This window comes from Lampetra fluviatilis, chromosome 55 (assembly GCF_964198595.1).
Source record: "Lampetra fluviatilis chromosome 55, kcLamFluv1.1, whole genome shotgun sequence".
Lineage (NCBI taxonomy): Eukaryota > Metazoa > Chordata > Hyperoartia > Petromyzontiformes > Petromyzontidae > Lampetra > Lampetra fluviatilis.
Window position 1 is genome coordinate 8,612,907 of NC_136329.1, and position 17,643 is coordinate 8,630,549.

At 55.5% G+C, this 17,643-nt stretch overlaps 1 protein-coding gene across 1 annotated transcript; it reads left to right on the plus strand.

Annotated features, from left to right (window-relative positions):
- The first annotated feature begins 2,491 nt into the window (after window positions 1-2,491).
- LOC144949916 (uncharacterized) lies at window positions 2,492-14,919 on the plus strand. The gene is made up of 4 exons (XM_078879902.1): window positions 2,492-2,718; window positions 7,730-7,902; window positions 10,424-10,546; window positions 12,235-14,919. The coding sequence occupies exons 2-4, from the start codon at window positions 7,770-7,772 to the stop codon at window positions 13,314-13,316; spliced, it is 1,338 nt and encodes a 445-aa protein (XP_078736028.1). The 5' UTR covers window positions 2,492-2,718; window positions 7,730-7,769; the 3' UTR covers window positions 13,317-14,919.
- The last annotated feature ends 2,724 nt before the right edge of the window (window positions 14,920-17,643 follow it).

The following is a 17,643-nucleotide window of genomic DNA, read 5'->3' on the forward strand; positions in this document are numbered from 1 at the left end:
GGTCTGGAGGGAGGGGGCGTGGTGTGAGGGGAAGGTGTGGGGAGAGGGGGCGGGGCGTGGGGGGAGGGGGCGGGGCGTGAGGGGAGGGGGCGGGGCGTGAAGGGAGGGGGCGTGGCGTGAAGGGAGGGGGCGTGGTGTGAGGGGAGGGGGCGTGGCGTGAGGGAAGGGGGCGGGGCGTGAAGGGAGGGGGCGTGGTGTGAAGGGAGGGGCGGGGCGTGAGGAGAGGGGCGGGGCGTGAGGAGAGGGGCGGGGCGTGAGGGAAGGGGGCGTGAGGGGAGGGGGCGTGGCGTGGAGGGAGGAGGCGGGGCGTGAGGTTAGGGGGCGGGGCGTGGGGGGAGGGGTATTATTTGAGAGTTAGACTGGCCATCAGAATATTCTTAGGTTTCGATTTAAAGCTTTCGTGACTGCAGGGATTCATCTTCTTGGTTCTTTCGGTAAACGGGTAAAGTCACGTAGAAGGGAAGTAATAAAATAATAAAAATAAAACATAATAAAATAATATAAAATAATAAAATAAAATAATAGAATATTATAATAATATATTATGCTTTATTTTTATTATTTTATTACTTTCCTTCTACGTGACTTTACCGAAAGAACCAAGAAGATTCTTAGGTTTTTTCGGTAAAGTCACGTAGGTAAAAAAATAATAATAAAATAAAAATAAAATAAAAATCACGACGTTTCGGAGGCAACACAAGCTTCCGTCTTCAGGTGGAACAGTCACAGCCACGCTTGCTGTATCAAGTGAGAGAAATTCCAATAAACAGTATTTATATAGATACTCGTTGAGGGTGGGAGGAGCCAAGGTAGGCCCTGGATATTGGCTCCTCCCACCTTCAACCAGTATATATACTGGTTGAGGGTGGGAGGAGCCAAGGTAGGCCCTGGATATTGGCTCCTCCCACCCTCAACCAGTATATATACTGGTTGAGGGTGGGAGGAGCCAAGGTAGGCCCTGGATATTGGCTCCTCCCACCCTCAACCAGTATATATACTGGTTGAAGGTGGGAGGAGCCAAGGTAGGCCCTGGATATTGGCTCCTCCCACCCTCAACCAGTATATATACTGGTTGAGGGTGGGAGGAGCCAAGGTAGGCCCTGGATATTTTTTATTATTTTTGTGAGGTTCGGTGCGGCTGAAGCACGCTGTTAGGAATGAGCCTTTGTTGTGTAAACTAGGTGCGGATGATGTAAAGGTGCGTGTAAAAGGGACTGAGCATTTTTACCTACATGGTGACTTTACCGAAAAAAAACCTAAGAAGATGAATCCTTGCAGTCACGAAAGCTTCAAATCTAGAATTGGCCATCAGAATGTCCTTAACATTCGTGATGTCAATACACATCGACCAGCCCCCCTCATTAATAATCATTTCCTAGCCACCGTGGTGATGATGATGAGAGAGACGCAGACTCCAAATCTACAGCAGCAGGCATCGTCAGGGTCGGGATCGAACCCACGACCTCCTGCATACCAGGAGAGGTAGTTAACATCTCATAGCCACCGTGATGACGGTGAGAGAGAGACGCAGACTCCAAATCTACAGCAGCAGGCATCGTCAGGGTCTGGATCGAACCGACGACCTCCTGTATACCAGGCGAGGTAGTCAACATCTCCTAGCCACCGTGATGACGATGAGAGAGAGACGCAGACTCCAAATCTACAGCAGCAGGCGTCGTCAGGGTCGGGATCGAACCCACGACCTCCTGTATACCAGGCGAGGTAGTCAACATCTCCTAGCCACCGTGATGATGATGATGAGAGAGACGCAGACTCCAAATCTACAGCAGCAGGCATCGTCAGGGTCGGGATCGAACCCACGACCTCCTGCATACCAGGCGAGGTAGTCAACATCTCCTAGCCACCGTGATGATGATGATGAGAGAGAGACGCAAACTCAAAATCTACAGCAGCAGGCATCGTCAGGGTCTCAGGATCGAACCCACGACCTCCTGCACACCAGGCGAGGTAGTCAACATCTCTACCTGGCCACGTGGCCGAAGAAGGTCCATTGTCCGAAACGTTGCGCTAATAATTAATTAATTCATTTTATATTCCTTATAAGGCCGCCACGCTGCGCTACGAACCCGGCGACCCGAGTTCGATTCCCGCTCACGGCCAACACCACCAGTGACGATTATCTGCAACCGGTCCCTGGGCCTCCCCTAGGTCGACTCAGCCTCAAAATTAGTATCCGGTGCGGTGTGTAGTAAGCATCGCCACTGGGGAGACAAAGGCGGCCGGGCGTGGTGCTGGCCACCCACCCCCCCGTGTGCCTTGCCGGCCTTCACAGATGCTGCTCGCTAACAGCACTTGCCCCTGCAGTCTGGTAGAGGCTACACGGGGGACCTTTGCCTTTGGAGGGGGGGAGGAGGAGGAGGAGGGGGGTGTGGTCAAGTGAGGCGTCTCGCGCCGCATCGAGCCGTCCGCCCCGCCCCCCTTGCCCCCCACTCGTGACGTCACGAGGCCTGCTCCTCCTGCTGCTGCCCGCCTCCTGCTCCTCGCCTGAGTCCCACTCCTCGCCGTCTCCCCCCGCTCGTTCCTCCCCCTGCCCCCCCTCCTTCTCCTCCTCTACCTCCTCCTCTACCTCTCCTCCTCCTCTACCCCCCCCCCCCTCTTCTTCCTCTTCTCCTCTTCTTCCTCTCGCCACCGTCGCCACCGTCGCCGTCACTTCGCGTGGCTTCGCGCTTCGTTGCACAAAGCAGTCGTCTGGTCGAGGTGAGGAGTTCACCACCCGGAGGCAGCCCTCGGGTCTCCCATACAAGTCGATGAGTAGGGGGGACACACACAAAGCCACCCACCCAGACAGCCAGCCAACCACTTACCCACTCACCCACCCACCCAGACAGCCAGCCAGCCAGCCACTCCCCCACTCACCCACCCAGACAGCCAGCCACCCAGTCACTCACCCAGCCACCCAGTCACTCACCCACTCACTCACCCACCCAGCCACCCACACTGATCCACCCACCCAGCCACCCACTCACTCACCCACCCAGTCAGCCAGCCAGCCACCCAGTCACTCACCCAGCCACCCAGTCACTCACCCACTCACTCACCCACCCAGCCACCCACACTCATCCACCCACCCAGCCACCCACTCACTCACCCACCCAGTCAGCCAGCCAGCCACCCAGTCACTCACCCAGCCACCCAGTCACTCACCCACTCACTCACCCACCCAGAGCCACCCACACTTATCCACCCACCCAGCCACCCACTCACACTCACGCCACCCAGTCAGCCAGCCACCCAGTCACTCACCAGCCACCCAGTCACTCACCCACTCACTCACCCACCCAGCCAGCCACCCAGTCAGCCACCCAGCCACACACTCACCCAGCCACCCACTCACTCACCCACCCAGCCACCCACCCACCCAACCACTCACTCACCCAGCACTCACTCACCCACCCAGCCACCCACCCACCCAGCCACCCAGCCACTCACCCACCCAGCCACCCACTCACCCACCCAGCCACCCACTCACCCACCCAGCCACCCACTCACCCACCCAGCCACCCACTCACTCACTCACCCAGCCACCCACCCAGCCACCCACCCTCTCAGCCACCCACCCAGCCACCCAGCCAGCCACCCACTCACCAGCCACCCACTCACCCAGCCACCCACCCACTCACCCAGCCACCACCCACCCACTCACCCAGCCACTCACCCAGCCACTCACCCAGCCACCCACCTAGCCACTCAGCCACCCAGCCACCCACCCAGACAGCCACCTACCCAGTCAGCCACCCAGCCACCCAGTCAGCCACCCAGCCAGCCACCCACTCACTCACTCACCCAGCCAGCCACCCACTCACCCACCCAGCCAGCCACCCACCCACTCACTCACCCAGCCACCCACCCACTCATACAGCCACCCACCCAGCCACCCACCCACCCAGCCACCCAGCCAGCCACCCACTCACCCAGCCACTCACCCAGCCACCCACCCACCCAGCCAGCACCCAGCCACCCACCCAGCCAGCCACCCAGCCAGCCACCCAGTCAGCCACCCAGCCAGTCAGCCAGCCACCTACCCAGCCACCCACCCACCCAGTCACCCACCCACCCAGCCACCCACCCAGCCACCCACCCACCCAGTCACTCACCCACCCAGGGGGCGCCACGGTGACTAGGAGATGTTGACTACCTCGCCTGGTGTGCAGGAGGTCGTCGTGGGTTCGATCCCGACCCTGACGATGCCTGCTATTTGGAGTCTGCGTCTCTCTCTCATCATCATCATCACAGTGGCTAGGAGATGTTAACTACCTCGTCTGGTATACAGGAGTCGTGGGTTCGATCACGACCCTGACGATGCCTGCTGCTGTAGATTTGGAGTTTGCGTCTATTTCTCATCATCATCGCGGTGGCTAGGAGATGTTAACTACCTCGCCTGGTGTGCAGGAGGTCGTGGGTTCGATCCCGACCCTGACGATGCCTGCTGCTGTAGATTTGGAAAACATGAGAATAAGTTATAATCCTATCTGGCAATAAAATAGGTGTTGAGATGTTCACACTCAAATGGATGCCTTTTGCAAGGCACTGTAAAGACCTCTATTTGATTTTTCATCCTTTTTCTACTGGAAAAAGGTCCATAGATCTGTATATTTGGAGTTTGCTTATCTCTCTCTGCCTGTGGTCGCTTTGATTTTTCTCAGAGTCCTCCGTTTTTTTCCCTCCACATTTAAATCAACGTCACGCGTTCACAGTATTTGGCTGCTGTACATTTCCATGAGATGATGATAAGCCATCACTTGATTGACCTATCATTTGTGAAAACCAGGTCGATTCTGAAACAGAGCTACTACATTTTTACTTAACTTTCGTGGCTGCAGGAATTCACTTGCGCTCGAATGCCAAAACCTCCTCCAGCATGTGCAGGGCTGTGCCTCCTTTCCCCTGAAGGGTTGTATTTAGCGTGTTTAGATGTGCTGTCATGTCTACCATAAAATGTAATTTTTCCAGCCACTCTGGCTGTTCCAGCTCAGCAAAGGTGAGCTCTTTGCTGCCCAGGAAGGTTTTTACTTCTTCCAAACATGTGACAAAGCAACGGCAACGTTATTGCCTGTCACCGGCGGGCAGTGTGGAGCGGAGCGGCGACCTGTCAGCAGCGGCAACGCCAGAGCAGGTGTCACAGTGCGCCTCCTCCCCTCGCTAGCATCCGCCCCGGAGCCGCGGTCAAGGTTCAAAAGAGCCGCATGCGGCTCCGGAGCCGCAGGTTGCCGACCCCTGGTATAGACTGTAGCCTGGTTCTTAATCGGAGTGAGTGTACTGGCAGTCTATAATGTAGACTGCAGCCTGGGTATTAAGCTTGGTGAGCTTATTGGCAGTCTATAATGTAGACTGTAGCAATGGTTATTAAACTCAGGGAGCGTACTGGCAGTCTATAATGTAGACTGTAGCCTGGGTATTAAGCTTCGTGAGCGTACTGGCAGTCTATAATGTAGACTGTAACAATGGTTATTAAACTCAGTGAGCGTATTGGCAGTCTATAATGTAGACTGTAACAATGGTTATTAAACTCAGTGAGCGTATTGGCAGTCTAGAATGTAGACTGTAACAATGGTTATTAAACTCAGTGAGCATATTGGCAGTCTATAATGTAGACTGTAACAATGGTTATTAAACTCAGTGAGCGTATTGGCAGTCTATAATGTAGACTGTAACAATGGTTATTAACTCAGTGAGCATATTGGCAGTCTAGAATGTAGACTGTAGCCTAGTTCTTAATCTGAGTGACCGTACTTACAGTCTATAATGTAGACTTATTCTTGGTTCTTTCAGTAATACAAAATATAATAAAAATAATAATAAAATAATACTACATTTTAAAACAAAAACCACGACGTTTCGACCACAACACAAGCGAGCGTTTTTCGGGAGGAAAGAGGAGGCGGACACCTAAGGCGGCCATTTTTAAATCCTTATATTAAGTTCGCTTGCTTGCTTAGGACCGTGCAAATCTTTCGGTCGTTTTTTAACCCACTTCCCGTAATCCAATCGAGATTACATTTTGCACACAGACTCGTTGTGCGTGACAATGCATTTTCGTGAAAAAAATTCTAAATTTTATACTATTTAGGGAAAATGTTTTAAATATTTAATTACCAATTGTTAATGCTGCCAGACAATCATCTGACCCATAGGTGGCAGCCATCTCAAGCCAGAGGACGAGAGGACTCTAGCCGCCACGCATATAAAGGATTTATAGTGAAAAACTTTGTTTTTACGGGTTATACTTGTTAAAGGTCTCAAAAATAGGCGTGGCACAAGAGAAAAAGCCTCTGCGGGCACAACGAAGTGGGCGGGGCATGTCTGCCCTGGGGTCAGAGGTCGCAACGGGTTTTGATTCCTTACCCGTACCCGGCTGCACCAGGGTCACAAACGGGTACCCTACCCGTACCCTACCCGTACCCGGCCGGTTACGGGTAGGTACTGGTATCGGGTACCTGATTGCGACCTCTGGGATGAAGTATTGGCTTGCAAAGTATTGTAATTTTTTATTACTGAAAGAACCAAGAATAAGTCTACATTATAGACTGCCAGTACACTCACCACTGGCTACTCACCACGTGGTTGCTGCTGCTGCTGGCCTTCTCGCTCGACTGTGGTCCTCCTCCGAGTCATCCTCTCTCTTTCCAAGTCGTCGTCCCCCCCTCTCTCTCTCCATGTCATCCTCTCTCCTTTTCGATTTAAAGCTTTCGTGACTGCAGGGATTCATCTTCTTGGTTCTTTCGGTAAAATAATAAAATAATTATTTTTCTTATTTCCATTCTACGTTACTTTACCGAAATAACCAAGAAGATGAATCCCTGCAGTCGGTAACGTCACGTAGAATGGAAATAATAAAATAATTATTTTTCTTATTTCCATTCTACGTGACTTTACCGAAAGAACCAAGAAGATGAATCCTCTCTCCTGTTGCAGTCTTAACTAGAGGCGAGCGAAGGCGATGTCTTCACTGTGAGCCCATGATGGCTTTGCCAGACCTCCACCTAACCCCTCCCCACGCTCCTACCCCCCTGCTCCCTGCCCCCCCCTCCCGCTCCCACCCCCCTGCTCCCCCCCCCCCGCTCCCTTGCTCCCCCCCCCCCACTCCCACCCCCCTGCTCCCCCCCGCTCCCACCCCCCTGCTCCCCCCCCCGCTCCCCTGCTCCCCCCCCCACTCCCACCCCCCTGCTCCCCCCCTCCCCCCGCTCCCACCCCCCTGCTCCCCCCCCTCCCCCTGCTCCCCCCCCCCACTCCCACCCCCCTGCTCCCCCCCCTCCCCCCGCTCCCACCCCCTGCTCCCCCCCTGCTCCCCCCCGCTCCCCCCCCTCCCCCTGCTCCCCCCCCCACTCCCACCCCCTGCTCCCCCCCTGCTCCCCGCTCCACCCCCCTGCTCCCCCCCCCCCACTCCCACCCCCCTGCTCCCCCCCTGCTCCCCACTCCCACCCCCCTGCTCCCCCCCTGCTCCCCCTCCCCCGCTCCCACCCCCCTGCTCCCCCCCCTCCCCCTGCTCCCCACTCCCACCCCCCTGCTCCCCCCCTGCTCCCCGCTCCCACCCCCCTGCTCCCCCCCCTCCCCCTGCTCCCCCCCCCCCCGCTCCCACCCCCCTGCTCCCCCCCTGCTCCCCCTCCCCCGCTCCCACCCCCCTGCTCCACCCCCGCTTCCCCCCCCCCGCTCCCCCTCCCCCGCTCCCACCCCGCTCCCCCCCCCCCTCCCCCTGTCGCCCACCTGACAGATTGTGAAGCGGCTGAGGTGGGGGGGCCGGCCACGCTCGCATGGACGCCGCCGGGATGTCGCGGGGCCGGCCGGCCTCGCACGGCCTGGCCGGCGTCAGGGGCCCCGCGCTGTGGCGGGAGTCGCACGGACCTCCGCTGGCGGCGATCGGCGTCGGCGAGGAAGAGCCCACGGGTGAGGGATGGCGTTGCCAATTTGCCGAGCCGGTGCGCTGGGCGAAGGTGACGGTGCCGGGGGGGGGGCGTCGTGGTGGCTAGGAGATACTTCTTCTGGGTTCTTTCGGTAAAGTCACGTAGTAGGGAAGTAATAAAATAATACAAATAAAACATAATAAAATATTATTATATTATTTAAAGTAATAAAATAATAAAAATAAAACATAATAAAATATTATTATATTATTTTATTATGTTTTATTTATATTATTTTATTATTTTATTACTTCCCTACTACGTGACTTTACCGAAAGAACCAAGAAGATGAATCCCTGCAGTCACGAAAGCTTTAAATCGAAATTTAGGAGATACTTGATACAGCTGTCGTGGCTGTGACGGTTCCACCTGAAGACGGGAAGCTCGTGTTGCCTCCGAAACGTCGTGATTTTAATTTTATTTTACTTTTTTTAATTTTAATGTTTTACCTACGTGGTGACTTTACCGAAAAAACCTAAGAATATAGGAGATACTCTTTGTGCCGATACGTGTTCTCTCTCTGTGTGTCTTTGTGATATCTGTCTGCTTGTATGTCTGTCTATAGTTTTCTGGTTAGATTTTTGTTGCTATTTCTTTTATACCCGATGACGATTGCTTGTGTTGCAATCGAAACGTCGTAGTATGCTATTATTTAATTTATTATTTTATCTCAATTTTGGAGCTTTCGTGACTGCAGGAATTATTCTTTGGTTCTTTCAGTGAAGTCACGTATAAAGTTAAAATAATAAATTAAATACTAGCATACGATGTTTCGATTGCAACACAAGCAATCATCATCAGGTATAAATGAAATAGCAACACAAATCTAAACAAAAAACTATAGACAGACATATGTGTTGCTCTCTCTCTATGTATCTTGGTGATATCTGTCTGCTTATATGTCTGTCTATAGTTTTCTGGTTAGATTTTTGTTGCTATTTCTTTTATACCTGATGATGATTGCTTGTGTTGTAATCGAAACGTCGTAGTATGCTAGTATTTAATTTATTATTTTCTCTTTATACGTCACTTTACCGAAAGAACCAAAGAGTAATTCTTGCAGTCACGAAAGCTCCAACTTAAGTATGGCTAGGAGATGTTGACGACCTCGCCTAGGATGCAGGAGGTCGTGGGTTTTATCCCGACCCTGACGATGCCTGCTGCTGTATATTTGAGGTCTGCGTCTCTCTCACATTATCATCACGGTGGCTAGGAGATGTTAACTACCTCGCCTGGTATTCAGGAGGTCGTGGGTTCTATCGCAACCTTGACGCCTGCTGCTGTAGATTTGGAGTTTGCCTGTCTGTCTCCCTGTGGTCGCGTGGATTTTTCTCCGGGTCCTCCGGTTTGCCCGTTTACACATTTAGAATCGACGTTACACGTTCAGAGTTGTGTGGCTCCTATAAATGTCCGCGCAGTGGTGATAAGCCCACTTCGTTGAGCTATCATCAGCGATAGCCACTTCGCTACTGACAAAAAGCTACATAGCAGCTGGAGTGGGGCCCTTACACTTGGCAAAATACAAAATAGTTATTTTAATATGCTTTGGGTCTTATGGTAAAGTCACGTAGATAGGTTCAAAATTAATCATTAAAAAAATCTACAGAAAACCACAACACAAGCGATCGTCTTTTAGGTGAGAACGATTGCTTGTGTTGTGATCGAAACCTCGTGGTTTGCTGTTTATTTTTTATTCATTTTTAACCTATCTACGTGGTCGAACACCATATGAGACTAGGCTCTGAAGAAAGCTGTCTCTGGTGTGGACCAATCAGTTTCAAGGACAATGCATAAATTATCAGAGTATTGTGTTTTGTTTGCATTTGACTGCAAGTATTGTGGTTAATGTAAGCATGATTCATTGCAAAAGGTGTCAGTTTTGTTGCCAGAAAAAATGTGAAAAACCCCTATTAGTATATTATCTACATGACTTTACCGAAAGACCCAAAGAATACTAATTCCTGCAATCACGAAAGCTTCAAATCGAGAGTTATTTTGACAGTTCCACGTCCGTTTCGGCGGGACGTTCCCTCGCGTGGTGCGACTCAGAGAGCGCACTCGGCACGAGCTTTGGGAAACCCGGAGGGCGGAAGGTCACAGCAAAACAAACAAATCCAAAACGTCTTAACCTTAAATTTCGATTTAAAGCTTTCGTGACTGCAGGGTTCATCTTCTTGGTTCTTTCGGTAAAGTCACGTAGAAGGGAAATAATAAAATAATAAAAATAAAACATAATAAAATTTCGATTTAAAGCTTTCGTAACTGCAGGGATTCATCTTTTTGGTTCTTTCGGTAAAGTCACGTAGAAGGGAAATAATAAAATAATAAAAATAAAACGTTATAAAATTTCGATTTAAAGCTTTCGTGACTGCAGGGATTCATCTTCTTGGTTCTTTCGGTAAAGTCACGTAGAAAAAAAAAAATGTAAATTTATTATTTCCATTCTACGTGACTTTACTGAAAGAATCAAGAAGACGTCCCAACCTGAATGTGACATTTTTCAGTCATCGGAGTCGACGAGTATGACACGAAGCCCAAGTCTGGAGGAGACTCGCCGAGGGACGAGGCCACGGATTCGTCGTGGAGCCCGGCGGAGGTGGAGGAGAGCGGTGACGGTGACTGTGACGGTGAGTAGCTCGGAGGGAGACGGGGGAGAGGTCACGGTGGGAGTTTGGGTCTCTTAGAGATGGGGTGAGAGGTCACGGTGGGAGTTTGGGTCTCTTAGAGACGGGGGAGAGGTCACGGTGGGAGTTTGGGTCTCTTAGAGACGGGGTGAGAGGTCACGGTGGGAGTTTGGGTCTCTTAGAGACGGGGGAGAGGTCACGGTGGGAGTTTGGGTCTCTTAGAGACGAGGGAGAGGTCACGGTCAGAGTTTGGGTCTCTTAGAGACGGGGGAGAGGTCACGGTGGGAGTTTGGGTCTCTTAGAGACGAGGGAGAGGTCACGGGGAGTTTGGGTCTCTTAGAGACGGGGTAGAGGTCACGGTGGGAGTTTGGGTCTCTTAGAGACGAGGGAGAGGTCACGGTGGGAGTTTGGGTCTCTTAGAGACGAGGGAGAGGTCACGGTGGGAGTTTGGGTCTCTTAGAGACGAGGGAGAGGTCACGGGGAGTTTGGGTCTCTTAGAGACGAGGGGAGAGGTCACGGTGGGAGTTTGGGTCTCTTAGAGACGAGGGAGAGGTCACGGTGAGAGTTTGGGTCTCTTAGAGACGGGGGAGAGGTCACGGTGGGAGTTTGGGTCTCTTAGAGACGAGGGAGAGGTCACGGGGAGTTTGGGTCTCTTAGAGACGGGGTAGAGGTCACGGTGGGAGTTTGGGTCTCTTAGAGACGAGGGAGAGGTCACGGTGGGAGTTTGGGTCTCTTAGAGACGAGGGAGAGGTCACGGTGGGAGTTTGGGTCTCTTAGAGACGAGGGAGAGGTCACGGGGAGTTTGGGTCTCTTAGAGACGAGGGGAGAGGTCACGGTGAGAGTTTGGGTCTCTTAGAGACGAGGGAGAGGTCACGGTGAGAGTTTGGGTCTCTTAGAGACGGGGGAGAGGTCACGGTGGGAGTTTGGGTCTCTTAGAGACGAGGGAGAGGTCACGGGGAGTTTGGGTCTCTTAGAGACGGGGTAGAGGTCACGGTGGGAGTTTGGGTCTCTTAGAGACGAGGGAGAGGTCACGGTGGGAGTTTGGGTCTCTTAGAGACGAGGGAGAGGTCACGGTGGGAGTTTGGGTCTCTTAGAGACGAGGGAGAGGTCACGGGGAGTTTGGGTCTCTTAGAGACGGGGTAGAGGTCACGGGGAGTTTGGGTTTCTTAGAGAATGGGGGGAGAGGTCAGTTTCAGTTTTGTTGCCAGAAAAAATGGAAAAACCCTGTTATTATTATTATTATAGTAAAGCTTTGTCAGCTAAACAGAACGTGGCCAATTCGTGACTAGCACAGCCCAATCTGGCCGTCGCCTGATGAAGCTGGTTGTAGTCACTGGCGAAACGTCGCGCCCGGATTGTAAATGTTGTCGCCTTGCTCTCCAACGCACAGCCGGTTAGGGGGGCACGGGGGTCAGAACGTGACCACACCAAACAGCACAGCGGCACGATAGCGGTGCAAAGCGTAGGTCAGGTGAGCAAATCGCTCTCGTCGGCTTGAAAAAAAAAAATTTGCGCGGCCGATCAAAAAAAATCACGCCAATTTCCCTAGCCCAGCTGTTTTCTAGCAAACCATTTCATGCTGCCGCTGCTGCTGCACCCTCGCCAGCGCGCGTTTAAACGTCGCGGTCGAACCCGCTGGGATGGCTCGCCGCGGTTCAGTGTCCGTGACGTATTTCTCGTCCGCCCTGCAGACCTTCTTGACGATCACGACCAACAGCACCAGCAGCACCAGCAGCAGCATCAGCAGCAGCAGCCGGAGTGCCCCGAGTGCGGCAAGCTGTTCGCCAACGAGCGCACGCTGCAGCGCCACCGCCGCACGCACTCTGGCGAGCGGCCGTACGCTTGCGGCGACTGCGGCAAGAGCTTCCCGCTGCTGTCGACGCTGCGCGACCACCAGGCGACTCACACCGGCGAGTGGCCGCACGTGTGCGAGCAGTGCGGCAAGGGCTTCGCGCGCGTCCAGAAGCTCCGCAAGCACCGCATGACACACACGGGCGAGCGTCCGCACGCTTGCCCCCACTGCGGCAAGGGCTTCGCGCAGCTGTCGAGCCTCAAGCGGCACGTGGGCACGCACGCAGGCGAGCGTCCGCACGCTTGCGACGAGTGCGGGCGAGGCTTCGCGAGCGTGTCGAGCCTCAAGACGCACCGACGCACTCACTCGGGGGAGCGCCCGCACGCTTGCGACGAGTGCGGGCGGGCGTTCTCGCAGGCGTCGACGCTCAAGGAGCACCGGCGGACGCACACGGGGGAGAGGCCCCACTCGTGCGACGACTGCGGCAAGGGCTTCTCCAGCGTCTCCAACCTCAAGAAGCACCGTCGCACTCACACGGGGGAGCGTCCGCACGCGTGCGGCGAGTGCGGGAAGCGTTTCTCGCAGACGTCGACTCTGCGCGAGCACCTCGAGATGCACACGGGCGAGTGGTCGCACGTGTGCGACGAGTGCGGAAAGGGTTTCTCGCGGGTCACCAACCTCAAGAAGCACCGCATGACGCACACGGGAGAGAGGCCGTACGTGTGCACGGCGTGCGAGAAGATGTTCGCCAGCGTCACCGACCTCAAGATCCACCAGCGCGTACACACCGGGGAGCGCCCGCACGTGTGCAAGGAGTGCGGCAAGGGGTTCTCGCGAGTGCACGACCTCAAGCTGCACAGGGGCACGCACCGCGGGGAGAAGCCGTACGCTTGCAAGGTGTGCGGCACCGCCTTCCAGAACCGCTACTTCATGAAGAGGCACCAGAAAGAGGAGCACGAGATGAAGGAGACGGAGAATTGACCAGGGGGGGCGGGCGGCGTGGGAGGTTTATACTTTAGCGTCTTTATTCTTTTCGTCTTAACTTTTCCTCGTGTTGAAACGGTTCAGTCTGCGGGCCCCGCGCACGGACCGCTACGTTTGTGTCCGTCGGCTCGCGGGCAAGGCCGTCGACGGCGTCTCGTGCTACGTTTGTGCGTTTCTTTTAAAATGTTTCCCCGTCGTGAAAAGCGTCGGCTGCTCCGCGCCCCGCGGATTGCCGTTGACGCAGGGGAGGGAATCGATCTCGAGAGGACTGCACCGAGGGCATCGTCGCCCCCCGCCGACGTCACCCCGAGGAACGGGGATCGGACTCGGGCTCGCTGTGACCCCCCCCCCCGCCCCCCCCAGCCCCCCCACGCCCCGCCCCCCCCGCCGCCGTCACCTCGCACGCCGCTGAGTTTGCGATTTGGTTAATTCGGTGGCGTTGTGGGGTTGTTTTGTGTGCGTCGCGTGTGTGTGTGTGGTGTGTGGTGTGTGTACGTGTAGTGGTGTGTGTGTGTGGAGTGTATAGTGTGTGTGTGTAGTGTGTGTGTAGTTTGCGTCGTGTGTGTGTGTGTGGTGTGTGTACGTGTAGTGGTGTGTGTGTAGTGTGTGTGTCTGTATGTGTGTGTAGTGTGTGTGTACGTGTAGTGGCGTGTGTGTGTCTGTGTGTGTAGTTTGCGTGTAGTGTGTGTGTCGTGCGTGTAGTGTGTGTGTCTGTGTGTAGTGGTGTGTGTGTGTAGTGGGGAGCGGTAGTGTAGCGGTTAGCGCGCCGCGCTATGAACCCGGCGACCCAGGTTCGATTCCTGCTCAAGGCCAACACCGGTGACGATTATCCGAACCGTCTTTCACAGGTGCTGCTGCTCGCTAACAGCACTTGCCACTACAGTCTGTGACAGGCTACACGGTGGGGGAGGTAGGGGGGGGAGTATCTTTGTCTTTATTTTCCCCGCGACGTCGTCGTTGTTGTTTTAGTTTCATCGTGAACAGGACCGCCGCGTGGCCCACATTCCCACCCGAGCACCTCGCCCCGGACCCTCCACCCCGTCAAGGCCACGTTCGTCTTCGCGAACACGCGGCCAGCGGCGAGTAGCCCCCCCGCCTCCCCCCCTCTCCCCTCCTCCCCGGCCACCCTCGTGGTGATTTGTGCTCCTGGCAGAGGTCGCAAACGGGTTTTGATTCCTTACCCGTAACCGTACCCGGCCGCACCAGGTTCGCAAACGGGTACCCGTACCCGGCCGGGTTACGGGTACCCGTTCCCTACCCGTACCCTACCCGAAATGAGTGACAATCACGGTTACTCACCAGTGACTCACGGCCTACCCGTACCCGGCCGCACCAGGGTCGCAAACGGCTACCCGTACCCGGCCGGCTACGGGTAGCCGGGTATATCGGGTAGGGTACGGGTATCGGGTACCCGGTTGCGACCTCTGCCCTGGGGTCAGAGAGCACCAATATGAAGCACTGAACATGCAGTGCCACGAAACGTCTCGGTGTCAGAAGGAAGTGGGCGGGCCACGTGTGCCCTGGGGCAAGACAACAATAAATAAATAAAACGACACAGCCGGGTATCGGGTAGGGTATGGGTATGGGGTAGGGTACGGGTATCGGGTAGGGTACGGGTATCGGGTAGGGTATGGGTAGGGTACGGGTATCGGGTAGGGTACGGGTATGGGTAGGGTACGGGTATCGGGTACCCGGTTGCGACCTCTGGCTCCCGGTCTCTCGAGTCCGCCGGTGGGGGCGGGCGCCTCGCGAATTCACTCTTAGATTAACAGGCGGTCGTTTGACTCGCGGGGTTTACGCGGTTAAAATCGCGCGTGCGCTTGTGCGTGCGCTTGTGCGTGCGCTTGTGCGTGCGCTTGTGCGTGCGCTTGTGCGTGCGCTTGTGCGTGCGCTTGTGCGTGCGCTTGTGCGTGCGCTTGTGCGTGCAGTGTGGTGTGTGTGGGGAGCGGTGGCATAACGGTTAGCGCCACGCCGCGCTACGAACCCGGCGACCCGGGTTCGATTCCCGCTCACGGCCAACGCCGTTAGTGACGGTTATCTGAACCGGTCCCGGGCCTCCCCTAGGTCGACTCAGCCTCAAAATGAGTACCCGGTGCGGTGATGGCCACCCACCCCGTGTGCCTCAGTGGCGGCCTTCGGAGGTGCTCGCTAACAGCACTTGCCCCTACAGTCTGTTAGAGGCTACACGGTGGAGGGGGGGGCTGGATCTTTGTGTGGGGGAATCGACACTTTGATTCGCCTTGACGGAAATGTTCCTCCGAGGCTGACGGTGCAAACCGAGAGGGTACAAGTGATATCGGCATTCCGCCCTCTCTGGCTTTCTACTCCACGACCCGAGTGTCCGTGGACTGTGTGTTGGGCTGTCGTTCTCGTCAACTTGTTGTCGGGGAATCTGAACGTGGGAGATTTAAGGGGAAGTTTCGTTTGCGGCTTTGCTGTTGCCTTTATTTTTTGTATAAATAGCATTAGCTGCTGTGCGCATGTGCGGTGCGTCCGGCTCTGTGCGTACCTGGTGCACTGTGTAAACATCGCCACGAGGTGAGACGAAGGCTCTGTGCGTACCTGGTGCGCTGTGTAAACATCGCCACTGGGGGAGACAAAGGCGGGCGGGCGCGCGGCGTTGGCCGCCCGCCCCCCCCCTCGTGCGGCCGTGCCGGCCTTCGTAGGTGCTGCTGCTCGCTTAGCAGCACTTGCCCCAACAGCCTGTTGAGGCTACACGGGCGATGGAGGCGACCTTTGTCTGTGTCTGGTGGCATATCTGCTGTATCTGGCGGCGTCGGCGGCGATGTGTGTGTGTCCGATTGTAGAGTAATTTAATGGTGGTGGGACGTCGGATTTGTCGGAAATATGGAGGAAGAAGATCGCATTACGTACACGGTCTTCCCAAGTGCTCTCCCAGTTTGGGGGGGTGAGGATTTCTCGTCTCTCCTCGCAAGCGGACGGTTGTTCTCCGACCACCCCAGTTTCAATTTGCCGATGTGGTGGTTTTATCGAACGAACGTCGCGATTTGTTCCCGGCTGGTGGCTTCCGCACGGTGACGGGAGAGGTTCGACTCCCGGCGCTGCCGACGACGGCGGCGGTGGCCGTGGTGGTGCCGCCCGCTACTCGCGACGTTTTTTTTTTGCGGCTCAGAAATGTTGCGACCTCCGCCGCCGTTCGCCGTGACCCAAAGGCGTTGGTCCAGAGGTTGCAACCGGGTACCCGATACCCGTACCCTACCCTACCCGATACCCGGCTACCCGTAACCGGCCGGGTACGGGTAGCCGTTTGCGACCCTGGTGCGGCCGGGTACGGGTAGGCCGTGAGTCACCGGTGAGTCGCCGTTTGTCACTCATTTCCCAACGTCTTGTCTCTTCTCACAATTCAAGTTCCTAGAATCAACCCACCCGCGCCTGCAACATGGCTTCCTCCCAGAGGTCGCAATCGGGTACCCGGCCATACCCGTACCCTACCCGTACCCGGCCGGGTACGGGTAGGGTACGGGTACGGCCAGGTAAAAGTACGGGTACCCGTTTGCGACCCTGGTGCGGCCGGGTACGGGTACGGGTACGGAATCAAAACCCGTTTGCGACCTCTGCGTTGGTCTGGAGGCCTCTGTCTGGAGGCTTCTGTCTGGAGGCTTCTGTCTGGAGGCCTCTGTCTGGACGCCTCTGTCTGGAGGCCTCTGTCTGGAGGCTTCTGTCTGGAGGCCTCTGTCTGGACGCCTCTGTCTGGAGGCCTCTGTCTGGAGGCCTCTGTCTGGAGGCTTCTGTCTGGAGGCCTCTGTCTGGAGGCCTCTGTCTGGAGGCTTCTGTCTGGAGGCTTCTGTCTGGAGGCTTCTGTCTGGAGGCTTCTGTCTGGAGGCCTCTGTCTGGACGCCTCTGTCTGGAGACCTCTGTCTGGAGGCTTCTGTCTGGAGGCTTCTGTCTGGAGGCCTCTGTCTGGAGGCCTCTGTCTGGTGGCTTCTGTCTGGAGGCTTCTGTCTGGAGGCCTCTGTCTGGAGGCCTCTGTCTGGACGCCTCTGTCTGGAGGCTTCTGTCTGGAGGCTTCTGTCTGGAGGCCTCTGTCTGGAGGCTTCTGTCTGGAGGCTTCTGTCTGGAGGCTTCTGTCTGGAGGCTTCTGTCTGGAGGCCTCTGTCTGGAGGCCTCTGTCTGGAGGCCTCTGTCTGGAGGCCTCTGTCTGGAGGCTTCTGTCTGGAGGCCTCTGTCTGGAGGCCTCTGACTGGAGGCCTCTGTCTGGAGGCCTCTGTCTGGAGGCCTCTGTCTGGAGGCCTCTGTCTGGAGGCTTCTGTCTGGAGGCTTCTGTCTGGACGCCTCTGACTGGAGGCCTCTGTCTGGAGGCCTC

Coding starts and splice junctions, on each gene's coding strand:
- LOC144949916 (XM_078879902.1), top strand. CDS start 7,770: ATGGACGCCGCCGGGATGTCGCGGGGCCGGCCGGCCTCGCACGGCCTG. Junction 7,903..10,423: donor CGGCGAGGAAGAGCCCACGG/GTGAGGGATGGC, acceptor GACATTTTTCAG/TCATCGGAGTCGACGAGTAT. Junction 10,547..12,234: donor CGGTGACGGTGACTGTGACG/GTGAGTAGCTCG, acceptor TCCGCCCTGCAG/ACCTTCTTGACGATCACGAC.